Source organism: Oncorhynchus masou, chromosome 12, assembly GCF_036934945.1.
Source record: "Oncorhynchus masou masou isolate Uvic2021 chromosome 12, UVic_Omas_1.1, whole genome shotgun sequence".
In the NCBI taxonomy this organism is placed as follows: Eukaryota; Metazoa; Chordata; class Actinopteri; order Salmoniformes; family Salmonidae; genus Oncorhynchus; species Oncorhynchus masou.
This window is the reverse complement of record NC_088223.1, coordinates 36,662,962-36,679,167: the sequence shown is the minus strand read 5'-3', so window position 1 is coordinate 36,679,167 and position 16,206 is coordinate 36,662,962. Positions and strand designations below refer to the sequence as shown.

The 16,206-nt window shown below is 45.6% G+C and overlaps 1 protein-coding gene across 2 annotated transcripts in view; it reads right to left on the bottom strand.

The window, feature by feature from the left end:
* Positions 1 to 428: 428 nt before the first annotated feature.
* LOC135549985 (sodium/potassium-transporting ATPase subunit alpha-3) overlaps positions 429 to 16,206 on the bottom strand; it is a 29,465-nt gene continuing 13,687 nt past the window's right edge. The window contains exons 6-22 of one of the 2 annotated variants that reach the window (XM_064980400.1): positions 15,820 to 15,933; positions 12,312 to 12,446; positions 11,923 to 12,040; positions 9,880 to 10,148; positions 7,185 to 7,383; positions 6,499 to 6,743; positions 5,983 to 6,175; positions 5,559 to 5,871; positions 4,947 to 5,097; positions 4,512 to 4,680; positions 3,769 to 3,923; positions 3,411 to 3,534; positions 3,133 to 3,278; positions 2,414 to 2,544; positions 2,137 to 2,238; positions 1,787 to 1,878; positions 429 to 1,268 (exon numbers count right to left, since the gene is read on the bottom strand). In XM_064980400.1, the coding sequence (XP_064836472.1) occupies positions 1,240 to 1,268; positions 1,787 to 1,878; positions 2,137 to 2,238; positions 2,414 to 2,544; positions 3,133 to 3,278; positions 3,411 to 3,534; positions 3,769 to 3,923; positions 4,512 to 4,680; positions 4,947 to 5,097; positions 5,559 to 5,871; positions 5,983 to 6,175; positions 6,499 to 6,743; positions 7,185 to 7,383; positions 9,880 to 10,148; positions 11,923 to 12,040; positions 12,312 to 12,446; positions 15,820 to 15,933 (2,685 nt within the window). In that variant the 3' untranslated portion in view covers positions 429 to 1,239. Of the gene's footprint in view, positions 1,269 to 1,786; positions 1,879 to 2,136; positions 2,239 to 2,413; positions 2,545 to 3,132; positions 3,279 to 3,410; positions 3,535 to 3,768; positions 3,924 to 4,511; positions 4,681 to 4,946; positions 5,098 to 5,558; positions 5,872 to 5,982; positions 6,176 to 6,498; positions 6,744 to 7,184; positions 7,384 to 8,775; positions 8,810 to 9,879; positions 10,149 to 11,922; positions 12,041 to 12,311; positions 12,447 to 15,819; positions 15,934 to 16,206 lie in introns of those variants that run through there. The other variant, XM_064980401.1, reaches the window with a different exon arrangement.

The following is a 16,206-nucleotide window of genomic DNA, read 5'->3' as shown; positions in this document are numbered from 1 at the left end:
TGGCCTTTTTGTAATTCTTTTTTTATTTGATTTGCCCAACCACGATGAGTGAGTGGGTAGAGCAGCATAATTGTGTGCTGTGTGAAAATAAGTGTAGTAAGAAGTGTTGCTCACTCAGTATCGGCGCTCCCAACGCACCTCATTGCAGACAACCCTTCAATCCCCCTGGTATGTAAGTCGAGACATTCTGTCTGCCTTAAAGTGGGATCAGGAGCATTGATAGTATGAAAGATGTATTTACAGTCTTGTGTTTCTCTGCCAAACCCCACATACTAAACAACTAACTGAGACCAAACTGAAAAACAAGGGGTGGATCCTTGTTTTTTATAAATAGTTTTGCTGCTGTTTTACATGTACGGTATAGTGCTTACTTCCATTTTTCACTTATTTAAATAATGAAATTGGAGAGAAATCTCTTTCTCTTAGGACACAGAAAGAATGTTATATTTTTTTTTCAACAGGGGTGAGTTGGGGGGAGTGAGGGGGGAAGTTTACAAGGACAGGGGAGGTCGCACAGTTCTCACAGACAAGTAGCTCTCAGAGCCGCTGCTAGCATTAACAAAAAAAAGAAACACAGAAATGTTACGAACTATTGTTTAAAAAAAAACACTCAGTCTTCTAATATAAAACAACAACATTGGCAAAAACAGGAGGAAGAGGGGGGGGGGGGCAGGAAGGAGGAGGGACATTTTTTCCCCCTGTAGAGGGAGGGAGTGTTCCACGTTTACGGGAGTGGCGGCAGGGGAACGTTAAGTCGAAGATTGGTGGAAGGAGTGAGAGTGTCAAGAGGGGCCGTCAGGGTAGAACGGGTGACAACGACGCCACAGCGCTCACCGTGGGATCTAGATGCAGCCGCCATTTTGTTATTGATAGAGACGAGTGACACCGGCATTTTGTACATTACAGTGTATTAGCACATTTATGAACAGTGTTATTATAACAGTACAGTATTCAGTATTGACAGTATTGACTATGCTGTGGTCTTTGGGTAGAAAAAAAGTCAGCTAGACAGAGAGGGGCGCAGGGATCTGGCGTGATCATCCCGTTCCTCTCCTTCTCTGTAGTTGGTTCTTTGTTCCTCAAGGCGATGTTGGAGGAACATACAGGATGGGCAACGGAGGAGTTTTCAGATGTGGTTTCTCGTGTGGTTGGTATGTGATTAGAGGGATGGGTAGGGAGGAGAGGAAGAGGGGAATGCATTTTAGGGGAGGAAGGGGGAGAGAAGAATGGTTTGATCATTTAATAGTATGTCTCTTTTTCCACCCAGCCTGGAGAAAAAGGGAACAGAATAGAAAGGGAACAGAGAGAAAGAAAGAAATCATTTTTTTATTGAAATAGAAAACATTTGTATCAAAGGAAACTTGAATTTCCCTAAAATGGTTTTAGTGCAGGGCTCTCCAATCCTGTTCCTGGAGAGCACCGTCCAATAGGTTTTTGCTCCAAACCTAATCTAGCACACCCGATTCCAATAATTAGCTGGTTGATAAACTGAATCAGTGTAGTTACAACTGGGGTTGGAGTGAAAACCTACAGGAGGGTAGCTCTCCCGGAACAGGGTTGGAGAACCCTGGTTTAGTGTATGCAAACGTGCATGTCTTTTGTATTGTGAGTTCGCATGGGTTTGTGCATGTAGGATTTTGTAGCATGATGTACAACAGTATGCTACAACACAATGCTCTGTAAAAGATATCTGGTTCTATCTTAGTAAATGATATTATGGGCACTGCAGTACATTGTGCTATAGATTTGTGTGAGTACACTAAGTGTGTTTGTGAGAGAGTAGTACCTCCGGGGTTCCGACGCAGGATGAGTTTTCGGATCTCATCGTAAACGAAGATGAGGAAACTGTACGGGAACGCACAGAACCACCAGCTGGGCCTGAGAGAGAAAGAGACGGGTGGAGAGAACATAGAAGAAAAATACACGTTTTAGTTACAGCCAGAGTGCCATTCAGTTGAATCAGTAATTGTCCTTAAAGAGGATACACCCCCCCCCCCCCCCATTCATGGATTGAAATAATCCCCAGTCCACACATTGGTACATTACTGTTAAGTAACTGCTATATAAACATCACTCAGTAGAGGGTGCTGTTGCTGTGTGGGAAAGAGGGCAGAGAGGCTGGTGTACAGTACTGACTTGAGGGGGTACATCCTGAGAGCCACGTCCATGCCTGGGGTGTAGGACAGGAAAGCAGCCAGAGCTGTCTCCTCAAACAGCCCAAATATCAGGATCTTATTCCTGTAAACAAACAAAGAATTCATCTCAACATTTATCCTAGCTATGAGAGACATAACGTAGAGGGGCTTCATAATCCTACGAAACACATGGTTTACCTAAATGGAGAAAAGAAGAGGTCTGTTATTTAGTCATGCTAAAGTATGTGTCATTAGACGCTAAAATAAAGGGTTCTGACCTCATGCCCTGCTGGAAGACAGAGTTGCGCCTGGTCTTGCAGATGATGACATCAGCCCACTGTACCACCACAATACTGACGAAGAAGGCTGTGTGACAGGTGTACTCCACTATCTTCCTCTGTTCATAGGTCTGGCGTGGGAGGGAGAGAAAATCACAACAGAGGAGAGTTAAAGAGTGAACAAGAGCAGAGGTAGAGATGACAAAGTGGAAAGTGGCGGCGATGACTAAGTGGAAAGTGGTGGCGATGACTAAGTGGAAAGTGGCGGTGATGACTAAGTGGAAAGTGGTGGCGATGACTAAGTGGAAAGTGGCGGTGATGACTAAGTGTAAAGATGACTAAGTGGAAAGTGGTGGTGATGACTAAGTGGAAAGTGGCGGCGATGACTAAGTGGAAAGTGGTGGCGATGACTAAGTGGAAAGTGGCGGCGATGACTAAGTGGAAAGTGGCGGCGATGACTAAGTGGAAAGTGGCGGCGATGACTAAGTGGAAAGTGGCGGCGATGACTAAGTGGAAAGTGGCGGCGATGACTAAGTGGAAAGTGGTGGCGATGACTAAGAAAGCAATTCATTTTATAAGACTAATAAGGACTGGATGAAAGAGTGGCAAAAGTGAGTGAGTAAAGACGAGCGAGCAAAGAAAAAAAGAGAGAAAGAAAGAAACTGGAAGGGAAAAAAACATGAAAACGGAGGAAAAAAAAGAGGCAATCTAGCATATACCCATTGCTGTCCGTAGCTGTCCTCTAGGTCATTGTTCGAACGGTCGTCCCAGTTTAGCCTGATGCCCACCAATAAAGAGGGAAGGAAACCGTTCTCCGCCAGGATCACAAAATAGGAGAAGAACCCTCCCAGAGCCTGGATCATCCCTACAGAGACAGAGGGAGGAGAGGAAGATGTGTTAGCTTTATCTACTATGCCCATAGAATTAGAATTAGGCCGGGAATCAATCCAACACAGACTGACGACCTGAACACAGAGATAGACTTTTAAAGACCCACCAATCTGTCCGTAGGCGATACTGATCAGCCTCTCGTTAACCAGTTTGTCCCTGGCTGGGTTCCTGGGCTGTCTCTTCATGATGTCACTCTCTGCTGCCTCGTAGGCCAGAGAGATCGCTGGCACCTGTAGACATAAATTAGTGTTAGGAGAAGACAGTGGATATCAATACACTGCCTTACATTGTGGTGCAAAGGACAACAGACCAAACCACACAAACCACACACTTGGATAAGACAACCTTCATTTCAAATTGTATCTTTAATCTTCATAGTGTATGAATTGAACAAACTACAATTTGCCTGTGTGTTCGTGAGCCATGCATGCGCGTGTGTGTGTGTGTGTGTGTGTGTATCTCACCATGTCGGTTCCCAGGTCGATACAGAGGATGGTGATGGTCCCTAAGGGGAGTGGGATGTTGACCAGGATGAAGAAGAGGAAGGGGGTGATCTCAGGGATGTTACTGGTCAGGGTGTAGGCAATGGACTTCTTCAGGTTGTCAAAGATCAGACGGCCTGGAGGGACACAAGAGAAAGGGCTTGTATAGGCTACCCCAGGACGACATAATTACATATTTTATTTTCAAACAATGGGCTCATATTACAGATAAGTTACCTTTCTAACCAGCACCTTTTCGTTTGTCTCCCAATATTCCATTACCCCTCCTTCCTCTCCTCTCGCTGACCTTCTTTAACTCTCTCCATCCTACCTGTCATTCATACCACCCTCTTTCTCTCCTTCGTTTTCTTCCTCTCTACAGATGTATGATCTTAATTTGAGCCAGTTTGATACAGCAGGAAAATAATCCTGCAGTAACAGGAAAACATAAAACATTTTGTATTGGATGATACATTTTTCGTAAAGGAAAATCAGGTCTGAAATGTAAAACCTCAGAAGCCTTTTCAAAACCTCAAATACATTACACGTTTTACATTTCCTGTATTGCATGAAATTCTCCTGCCACAGGGTGATCTAATTAAGATTCAACATATGTATACCTCTATCCGCCCCTACCCTTTTTCCTCCCTGCTAATATCCACTTTTTACCCTCCCTCCCTTTCTTCTTCCCTCACTCCTTCCCGCCCTCCCTCCGTCTCTCTCACCCTCTTCCACTCCGGTGACGATAGAGGCAAAGTTGTCATCCAGCAGGATCATGTCAGCGGCTTGTTTGGACACGTCTGAGCCGGAGATCCCCATGGCGACGCCGATGTCAGCCTTCTTCAGGGCGGGAGAGTCATTCACACCATCACCAGTCACAGCCACAATGGCACCCTGAGAGGCAGGGGGGGGGTAGTGAATATTGTGAAAAGCCTCCTCTTTATTTACTACTGTATAACAGAATATGTAGGAAGTGTGTACGTGTGTGTGTGTGTGTGTGTGTGTGTGTGTGTGTGTGTGTGTGTGTGTGTGTGTGTGTGTGTGTGTGTGTGTGCGTGCGTGTGTGTGCGTGCGTGCGTGCGTGTGCGTGCGCGTGCGTGTGTGTGTGTGTGTGTGTGTGTGTGTGTGTGTGTGTGCGTGCGTGCGTGTATGTGCCTCACCTGTCTCTGGCAACCCTCCACGATGATGAGTTTCTGCTGGGGGGAGGTCCTGGCGAACACAATCTCAGTGTGGTTCCTCAGGATCTCATCCATCTGGTCCTGAGACAGATCCTTCAGGTCTGTTCCGTGGATCACACACGCCTTGGCATCCCTGGAAAACACACACGCAGGAAGACAGTGAGTGAGAGAGCGTATGTTTGCTATCGCTGACACACACACATAACACACACACACGCAAAAAGTGAGTGTTTTTGGTGAATAAGTGTATTCAAGCATTTGGATGTGACTGACTGACTGAGTTTTTGAGTGCGTGAGGTGACTGACTGACTGACTGACTGACTGGCAGGCAGGCAGTCAATCAGATAGACGGACAGTCAGACGGACAGTCAGACGGACAGTCAGACGGACAGTCAGACGGACAGTCAGATAGACAGATGGACAGACAGACAGACAGTCAATCAGATAGTCAGTCTGACTGACAGAGTATCTGACTGACTGACGGAGTGACTGACTGACGGAGTGACTGACTGACGGAGTGAGTGACTGACTGTGTGAAAGAGTGACTGGCTTGTGTGAAAGAGACATATTCCATACAGTATGTATATCTCTTACCTAGGGTTGACCTGGCTGACGGGGATATTGAGACGGGAGGCGATGTCCTCCACTGTCTCATTGCCCTCGGAGATGATGCCCACGCCCTTAGCGATAGCCTTGGCTGTGATTGGATGATCGCCGGTCACCATGATGACTTTGATGCCAGCGGAGCGACATTTACCCACGGCGTCAGGCACGGCGGCACGAGGAGGGTCAATCATAGACATGAGGCCCACGAAGCACAGGTTCTCTGTGGTGAAGTTGACATCGTCACAGTCAAAGGCAAAGCCCTTGGGGTACTGGTCCTCAGGCATTAGCAGGTGGCAGAAACCTGGGGAGGGACAGTATTAGATTGGTATTATTATTCGTATATGCGCTCTGAAATGCCTCTTTAGGTTCCCATTTCTTACTTTCTTCTCATCTGTCCCACCCTCTCTCTCACCGAGTACTCTCTCTCCCAGTCCTCCCAGCTCCATGTAGGCGTTCTGGAAGGCCTCCTTCATCTCCTCCTCCATGGGCTGCTCCTTGCCCTGGATCAAGATGGTGGAGCAGCGGTCCAGGATCCTCTCTGGCGCTCCCTTCATCACCAGCAGGTAGCGGTTGTCGTTCTCATCCTCCGTCTCATGCACAGAGAGCTGGTGGTTGGGAGGAGGAGGCACAATCACACACTTGTGTTCAGCCTCTTATACAAACCCTTGTTTTCCCTAAACCTAGGTTCATGTCTACACCCCGGCTAAACACTAAACCCTCAACCCTAACCCAGACCCAGGTCAGACCCACCTCTAGAACTGGGGCCGTATGTATCAAGCTGATTCAGGATCAGTTTAGCCCTTTATACCACAATGGATAAGATCACATAGATAGGTGGAATCTGTTCCTAGATCAGCACTTCCACTATGAGAGGTTTGACACCTACAGGATCCAGGGTGTACGCTTGTGCTCCATGTTGCTCACTCACCTGGTACTTGTTGGTGGAGTTGAAGGGGATCTCGGCCACCTTCTTGTTCTTCTCCCTCATCTGCCTGACGCTGCCGCAGGACAGCTCGATACATTTCAGCAGCGCGGACTCGGAGGCGTCGCCCGCCACGTCCCTCTTCAGGATGGGCAGCTGGTCCTGAGCTGCCTTGAACTGCGCCCGGTTACACAGGGCCGCCACCCGCGCCAGCGCCAACCACGTCTCCGAGCTCTTGTCGAAGGAGGCGCCTGGGGAGAAGAGGGGGGGGGGGTTCTTAGTGACAGACACATGGTTGTTGCGTTCATGTGCCCACAGGCAGCCTTGAAGCCTTCATCAAGGCCTGCATAAGTAAACTTACTATCATTAAAAATGCAAAGCCTTTGGTACAAGACGTTACAAACAACATAAGGCCAATCTTTGATGGCCTAGTTATTCACGAACACAGTGGTCAAAACGTCTGGCTCGGGTGCCTCAGCAGGCCCAACATTATGCCGGTTTGCAAAATTATATCTAATTCCAGTCAGTTCCAAGGAGGGAACAATCAATATACAAGACTATCTAAATCACCTTAACCGTTGCAACCATCTCAATAACTGTGATCACGATATGCAAAGCCAAGATATATTTACTTTGCTATTATATAGTAAGGACATAAATGAGTTCAGTGAACTTAAACCCCTCTCTCTTACCAGACTGGTCCTCTGTGGTGTCAGCCTCGTGGATCTGGTTGTCGAACCACATGTGGGCCACGGTCATCCTGTTCTGGGTCAGGGTACCAGTTTTATCAGAGCAGATGGTGGAGGTGGAGCCCAGGGTCTCCACAGCCTCAAGGTTCTTCACCAGGCAGTTCTTACGAGCCATACGCTTAGCGGTCAGGGTCAGACACACCTGAGAGAGAGAGAGAGAGAGAAAGAGAAAGAGAGCGAGAGAGAGAGAAGAAGAAGAAGAGAGAGAGAGAGACAAAGAGAGAGAGAGAGAATGCAACAGGAATTGGGAAAAGAAGACAGGGTGACAAAGTAGGAGAGAGAGAATTGGAGAGAATAAAATAAAATATTAGTACCAAGTCAGAAAAGTAAAGTCATGGGGTGCACAACTCCAGGGGTGGACGCCTTATACCAGGGCTGCCCAACCCTCTTCCTGGAGATCTACAGTCCTGTGGGTTTTCAGTCCAACCCTCTTCCTGGAGTTCTACCGTCCTGTGGGTTTTCAGTCCAACCTTCTTCCTGGAGATCTACCACCCTGTGGGTTTTCAGTCCAACCCTCTTCCTGGAGATCTACCGTCCTGTGGGTTTTCAGTCCAACCTTCTTCCTGGAGATCTACCGTCCTGTGGGTTTTCAGTCCAACCCTCTTCCTGGAGATCTACCGTCCTGTGGGTTTTTAGTCCAACCCTCTTCCTGGAGATCTACCGTCCTGTGGGTTTTCAGTCCAACCCTAATGTAACACACCTGATTCTACTAATTAGCTGCTCAACAAGACCTTCACTAGCTGAATGAGATATGCTAAATTAGGTTTGGACTGAAAACCCACAGGACAGTAGATCTCCAGGAAGAGGATTGGGCAGCCCTGCCCGAGACCCTCAAACCAATCAACAACTTACTTGTGTCTACAGATAAGTAAAACCATGACAAATCAATACAAGAAAGCTAAACATCTACCCTTGAGACCTGGAGTTGTGTAAACCCCTGTCAGTCCACATCCCCACCTCTCCACTACATTCAAATGTACTAGAGTCAAATAAAATACTCAAATATATTTCACAGCCCAGAGCTGAAATGCAGAAAGATAGAAAGAGTAGGAAAGCCAAGCACAGAGCAAAAGCAGCGAAAAGGCGGGCGCCGGTGTATCATGCTACTTTCAAAATGTCATGGCCGACACAGGCAACTAGCCAAGCAGTGAGAGTGGCAACAGCCCAGCATATATATTAACATTAGCCCAGCATTTATATTAACATTAGCCTAGCATTTATATTAACATTAGCCTAGCATATATATTAACATTAGCCTAGCATATATATTAACATTAGCCTAGCATTTATTTTAACATTAGCCTAGCATATATATTAACATTAGCCTATCATTTATATTAACATTAGCCTAGCATATATATTAACATTATCCTAGCATATATATTAACATTAGCCTAGCATATATATTAACATTAGCCTAGCATATATATTAACATTAGCCTAGCATATATATTAACATTAGCCTAGCAGTTATATTAACATTAGCCTAGCATATGTCAATCTCTCTTAACAGTTGTCATAGAAGACAACTAACCAGGGGGTGTCACTGACCGAGGCGCAAAGACAGCCTGAAAAAGAGAGACAAACACAAAGAGGGAAGGAGAGAAAAAAAGGAACAGCCTGAAAAAGAGAGAGAGGGAAGGAGAGAAAAAAGAAAGATACAGGTACACAAAACACAATGGGCTGCCTTTTATGGAGACAAAGAGAAAAAGAGAGAGATATGATACACCACCACAACCATCACAAAAGACAGATAGAGAGATGCATAATTCCACAACGATACCGGACACAGGGAAATACTAACACAGATATAGAACACACAGAGTAAGAGCCAATGACAGACAGACAGACAGACAGACAGACAGACAGACAGACAGACAGACAGACAGACAGACAGACAGACAGACAGACAGACAGACAGACAGACAGACGGAGAGACAACGACAGACAGATGGAACACACAGAGTAAGAGACAACGACAGACAGACAGAGATGGAACACACAGAGTAAGAGACAACAACACACAGAGGAAAAAGAGACAGAGACCAACAACACATAGCAGAGGAACACACAGCAAACACAGAAATCAACTACACTCATATCCCCAGTCACAAACATCTTTCCTCACTACACACACACAAACACACCTCTCCGCACATCACACAGACCTCTCCTCACTACACACACACACACACCTCTCCTCACTACACACACAGTTTTGTACAGCTAACCTTGTGGGGTCACACAATTCAGTCCCATTCAAAAACCTATTTTCCCTAACCTCTAACCCTAAACCTAACCCGTACTCTTACCCTTTACCTAACCCTAACCTCAACCCAAAAACCTAACCCTAGCTCCTAACCCTATCCCTTAACCCCCTAGAAATAACATTAGCCCCAGTTGGTCAAATGTTTGTTAGTTTACTATTCTTGTGAGTAGTTACACGTCCGTCCATCTGTACACACACACACACACACACACACACACACACACACACACACACACACACACACACACACACACACACACACACACACACACACACACACACACACACCTCAATACCCCCAACTACCTCTTCCAAACCCACATCACACCACACCACACAACATACAAATCCACCAAAATATCCCCTCACAGTGACCGTAGCCAGCAGGCCCTCGGGCACGTTGGCCACGATGATGCCGATGAGGAAGATGACGGCCTCCAGCCAGGTGTAGCCCAGGCACACGGCCAGGATGAAGAAGGTGATGCCCAGGAACACGGCCACGCCTGTGATCAGGTGAATGAAGTGCTCGATCTCCTTGGCGATGGGGGTCTTGCCCGACTCCAGGCCGGAGGTGAGGGTGGCGATACGGCCCATGACGGTACGGTCACCGGTGCACACCACGATGCCACGCGCCGTGCCTGGTGACGGTGAGGACGAGAGAAGGAAGTTCGATGACTTGACTTACATGTTACAGTATATTATATTTGTAATACCATTTGTGGTATCATGGTGAGTAAAATGATGGTGCGTTACCCCCATTCAGTGTAAAGAACTGAGTTTGAGTGCAAATCATACGGGTTTTTTGTAATCATTTTTTGTTTTTGTCGTCATTTCTTCCCCAATTTCATGATTACATTCTTGTCTCATTCCTGCAACTCCCCAACAGGCTCAGGAGAGGCGAAGGTCCAGTCATGCATCCCCCAAAACATGACCCGCCAAACCGCACTTCTTAACACCCGCCTCTTAACCCGAAAGCCAGACCCACCAATGTGTCTTGCTTTCGGGAAATATCATTCAACTGACAACTGAAGTAGGCCTGCAGGTGCCCAACCCGCCACAAGGAGTCGCTAGAGCGCAATGAGCCAAGTAAATCACCCGGCCAAACCCTCCCCTAACCCGGGTGACGCTGGGGCAATTGTGCGCCACCCTATGGGACTCCCGGTCACGGCAGTGCTTTAGACCGCTGCGCCACTCGGGATGCCATTAAATCATACGTTTTTAAGAATAATTTGTCTAACACTCCTTTATAATGAATAGTCCTGAAGTAATCATTAAAAAAAAATTCTAATAGGGAATTGCTGAAGTGTTCTTTACTCAAATACCACTGATGTTTTTCTTGTTGCCACCCATTCAGGTGCAATACACCATCCAGTCCACATGGGGGCAGCATATACCTTTCTATGAGGTGAAATATATTTGGGGCCTCCAGGTAACCAGAGGCCTTAGCTTCAGACAAAGATGGCCTAGATTCAATCAGATTAGCGTTAACCTGCCGGAACCAAAAACTGCATAGCATATTATTGTTTTTTGTTTCGGCGAAGATGTCAGAGGTGTAACTGCTTTGGAACTGTCAAAATCGGTGAGCAGCTGCTCTTGTGGTCATTGTCACAAAGCCACACCCTTCCCACCCGTGTCAGAAGTTTACAAAGAGAAAGTGTAGGCTATACAGAAATAATGACACTCACATTGAAAAATCATGAAACAAAATAATAAGGATTTATCAGACTAATCCAGGTGTAGATCACAATGTAAGACGGCCGCATGGGATTTCTACTAACGACCCTCGGGGCGCCCAATGGCAATGTCCGCAGCAGGTGTGACGATGGGGCCGCTTGTGGATTCGACAGCTCCAACACAGTTACAACTCCGAAGCCGCCTAAACGAAAAACAAAAAGATAGGCTATGCCGTTGCCGGCTGCCGCGGGTTAACGCGGATCTGATTGAATCTAGACTGTAGCCATTTATGTATGTCGTCCTGTATTGACACTACCACTAGACCAGCTGAGCCGTAGGGAAAGGATGAGGTAATATTGACACCTGATGGAGTGTTCGCAAAGATGAAACGATGCGGACAGATGGGAAGGAAAGGGCACCTGGGGAATTGAAAGAAGCGAGAGGAAAAGAGAGGGTGTAAGAAAGCAGGTTAGAGAGAGAGAGAGTGTGTGTGGGCGCTGGGTCGGGTGCTTGTTAAAATGGTGGGTGCCTTGTTGCTATGGCAGCCACAATGTTCCCCTTCTATCTGTTCAGGGGATAAAGAGAAAGAGAGAAAACAGTAGAGCGATGGGGGGAATGCCTGTTAGGATGACAATAGCGAGGATGAGGATTATGGCGTTGGCAACGAGAAAAGGGAAAGGGGTCAAGAGGAAGAGGAGGATGGAGATGAGGAGGATGCAGTTGCCAACACGATTGTACCTTCGACACAGTTGGTGGAGAAGAAGGCGACGTTGCGGGTCTCCAGGGGGTTGTCATGGGTACAGTCAGGTGACCTGCTCTGGGGTTCTGATTCGCCTGTCAGGGAGGAGTTATCCACCTATAGGAAAAGGACAAAATCCAGGGAACTTGTTTACAATTTTAAAAAGCTTGTCAAATGTGTAGTTGTGTGAGTGTGTGCTATATTTTAATGTGAGCTGTGTGTGTGTGTGTGTGTGGGGGGGGGGGGGTCCCCCAAGGACAAAGGGTATTTTAGGCTCAGGGGTTAGGTTTAGGAGTTAGAGTTAGGAGATGGGGCTTTAAATGTAAATACATTTTAGGTCCCCACAACAATAGTAAAACATATGCTGTGTGTGTGTGTGTGTGTTTACCTTGCAGCCGTGAGCAGAGACGATCCTGAGGTCAGCGGGGATCCTGTCTCCTCCCTTCACCTCTACCAGATCTCCAGCCACCACCTCCTCAGCGTTGATCTGCATCTTCTCACCCTCACGGATCACCAGCGCTTGCTGCAGACAGAGGAACCCCAATGGTGAAGCAGGAACCATAAGCCAACCATTAGCTGGCTATAAATACAGGTGTAACACTGGGGTAACAGTAAAACAGACTGATCACAGACAAACTACACACTATCACTGACCATAAACTGACCAGTAATGATGGGTTATTATGTTATAACTATGCAAATGCATAGAGATTGGCAGATGAATAATAGACTAAAGTAACCGAATAACCATTGACAATGACCATAGACGGACTGCGGATAGGCAAGACGTATGAACTGCATACAGACTGATCATATGAGACAATGTCTGTGTGGCTACTAACTCACCACTGAATGACAACATGCATCCTATCCACTCGCGAAGATCCCTAACTGACCGTAGATACAATGGCCACAACAATGTCGGGTACGTGTGTTTTGAGAGGGGGGGGGGGACATCTGGATTAGGGTCACAGGTTATTTTGATTCACTGCCACAACTACCCCACCCATAGTCATCTAGGAAAAACAAGTTAGGATTAAGATTTGTAAAACACTTATGATGGGACTAATAGGATTGGAATTAGGATTATAGACACTGAGCCCTATGGTCAGGGCCGCGGGCCAATTTCTTTCTTGGGCGGAGGGTCAGGAGCATAATTACAAATAATTTGTAGACCGCAAGAAGCCCAAACAGATGACTAAAACGTAAAAATGTCAAACCTTGCTTACATTTGTATATACGATAACATATATATCTCTATATTACGTGTGGGAATACGTGTTAAATCACTTGGAGCTGATTTGCTGGTGTTTTTACAGTCTTTTATGTCCAACAAAAAACAAACAAAAAATGCTTTATTTGTTTTTGATTCAGAAAACTCGGCAAATCACCAGAGGGCCAAATTGGTATTGGTGGTAGTATTGTAGAATATGGGGTGGTAAGGAGATCTAACATGTTGACCAAACAGGACACCTGTGTGCGTCATCGCCTGCATGTGGATTTTGTACCTCCTATAACGGACACGATTAGGACACGCAAGTTGAAATATCAAAACAAACTCTGAACCAATTATATTCATTTGGGGACAGGTTGAAAAGCGTTAAACATTTACAGCAATTTAACCTTGCTGCTGCTAGCTAATTTGCCCTGGGATATAATCATTGGGTTGTTATTTTACCTGAAATGCACAAGGTCCTCTACTCCGACAATTAATCCACAGATGAGAAAGGAATTTGGATTACCGTTTTGTCATCTCTCCTCCTTCCTCAGGCTTTTTATTTACTTCTTTGAACTTTATATGGCGGTTGGCAACCAATTTTACGGTGCATTACTACAACCGACTGGAGCGTTGATGTCAGTTTATCTTTCAAATCACTCACGTGGGTATATGCTCCTAAACACCAACGAAGAGATGGGAGAGGCCGGACTTGCAGCTCGTTGAGCGTCACAAATAGAACCTATTTCTATTTTAGCACCTGGCCACGCAGACGCTCACTGAGGCGTGCGAGCATTGTGGGTGCAATGATTGAATAACATGTATGTGTACATTTATTTTGAAACGCTCGCGGACGTACGAAGAGCAGTGCTTGACTTGGGCAGGAGCTCACCGGAGCTGAGTACTGGCACCTCAAATGTTCTACTGCTTGAGCGCCTGTTCCCTTTATAGAATATTAGCTCAAAAGTATTGTGGAGCACCCACAGTGCCTTGCGAAAGTATTCGGCCCCCTTTTACTTTGCGACCTTTTGCCAAATTTCAGGCTTCAAACATAAAGATATAAAACTGTATTTTTTTGTGAAGAATCAACAACAAGTGGGACACAATCATGAAGTGGAACGACATTTATTGGATATTTCAAACTTTTTTAACAAATCAAAAACTGAAAAATTGGGCGTGCAAAATTATTCAGCCCCTTTACTTTCAGTGCAGCAAACTCTCTCCAGAAGTTCAGTGAGGATCTCTGAATGATCCAATGTTGACCTAAATGATTAATGATGATAAATACAATCCACCTGTGTGTAATCAAGTCTCCGTATAAATGCACCTGCATTGTGATAGTCTCAGAGGTCCGTTAAAAGCGCAGAGAGCATCATGAAGAACAAGGAACACACCAGGCAGGTCCGAGATACTGTTGTGAAGAAGTTTAAAGTCGGATTTGGATACAAAAAGATTTCCCAAGCTTTAAAAATCCCAAGGAGCACTGTGCAAGCAATAATATTGAAATGGAAGGAGTATCAGACCACTGCAAATCTACCAAGACCTGGCCGTCCCTCTAAACTTTCAGCTCATACAAGGAGAAGACTGATCAGAGATGCAGCCAAGAGGCCCATGATCACTCTGGATGAACTGCAGAGATCTACAGCTGAGGTGGGAGACTCTGTCCATAGGACAACAATCAGTCGTATATTGCACAAATCTGGCCTTTATGGAAGAGTGGCAAGAAGAAAGCCATTTCTTAAAGATATCCATAAAAAGTGTTGTTTAAAGTTTGCCACAAGCCACCTGGGAGACACACCAAACATGTGGAAGAAGGTGCTCTGGTCAGATGAAACCAAAATTGAACTTTTTGGCAACAATGCAAAACGTTATGTTTGGCGTAAAGCAACACACCATCCCCACTGTCAAACATGGTGGTGGCAGCATCATGGTTTGGGCCTGCTTTTCTTCAGCAGGGACAGGGAAGATGGTTAAAATTGATGGGAAGATGGATGGAGCCAAATACAGGACCATTCTGGAAGAAAACCTGATGGAGTCTGCAAAAGACCTGAGACTGGGACGGAGATTTGTCTTCCAACAAGACAATGATCCAAAACATAAAGCAAAATCTACAATGGAATGGTTCAAAAATAAACATATCCAGGTGTTAGAATGGCCAAGTCAAAGTCCAGACCTGAATTCAATCGAGAATCTGTGGAAAGAACTGAAAACTGCTGTTCACAAATGCTCTCCATCCAACCTCACTGAGCTCAAGCTGTTTTGCAAGGAGGAATGGGAAAAAAATGTGCAAAAATGTGCAAAACTGATAGAGACATACCCCAAGAGACTTACAGCTGTAATCGCAGCAAAAGGTGGCGCTACAAAGTATTAACTTAAGGGGGCTGAATAATTTTGCACGCCCAATTTTTCAGTTTTTGATTAGTTAAAAAAGTTTGAAATATCCAATAAATGTCGTTCCACTTCATGATTGTGTCCCACTTGTTGTTGAATCTTCACAAAAAAATACAGTTTTATATCTTTATGTTTGAAGCCTGAAATGTGGCAAAAGGTCGCAAAGTTCAAGGGGGCTGAATACTTTCGCAAGGCACTGTATACCTAATTATAATCAGTACCAGCAACCAAAATGAGAACTGTATTTTATTTCAGCCCAAGCCATGCACTAAAGAAGAGGTTTGTTTACCTGGGGCACCATGTTCTTGAAGGACTCCATGATTTTGGAGCTCTTGGCCTCCTGGAAGTAGGAGAAACAGCCGGTGATGATGACCACAGCCGAGAGAACGATACCCAGGTACAACTGAAGAGAGAGAACCCAGCAAACAATGTAAAAAAACAAACAGTATTGGAACATTTTAACAAACAACCATTATGTCCTTCTACTAATGTTTATCAAATAACATTTTACCAGCATTCATGAGGTGTCGTCATGCTATGTTATCTGAAAACCAAATTGGGGCTTAATTGGAACATTATTTAACATTGTAGGAACTCTCACTGTTTTGCTGGGGGGGAAAAAATCAAACTTAATTGTTTGATTGTGTTATTATGGTGCCTAGCTTTTTAATTCATT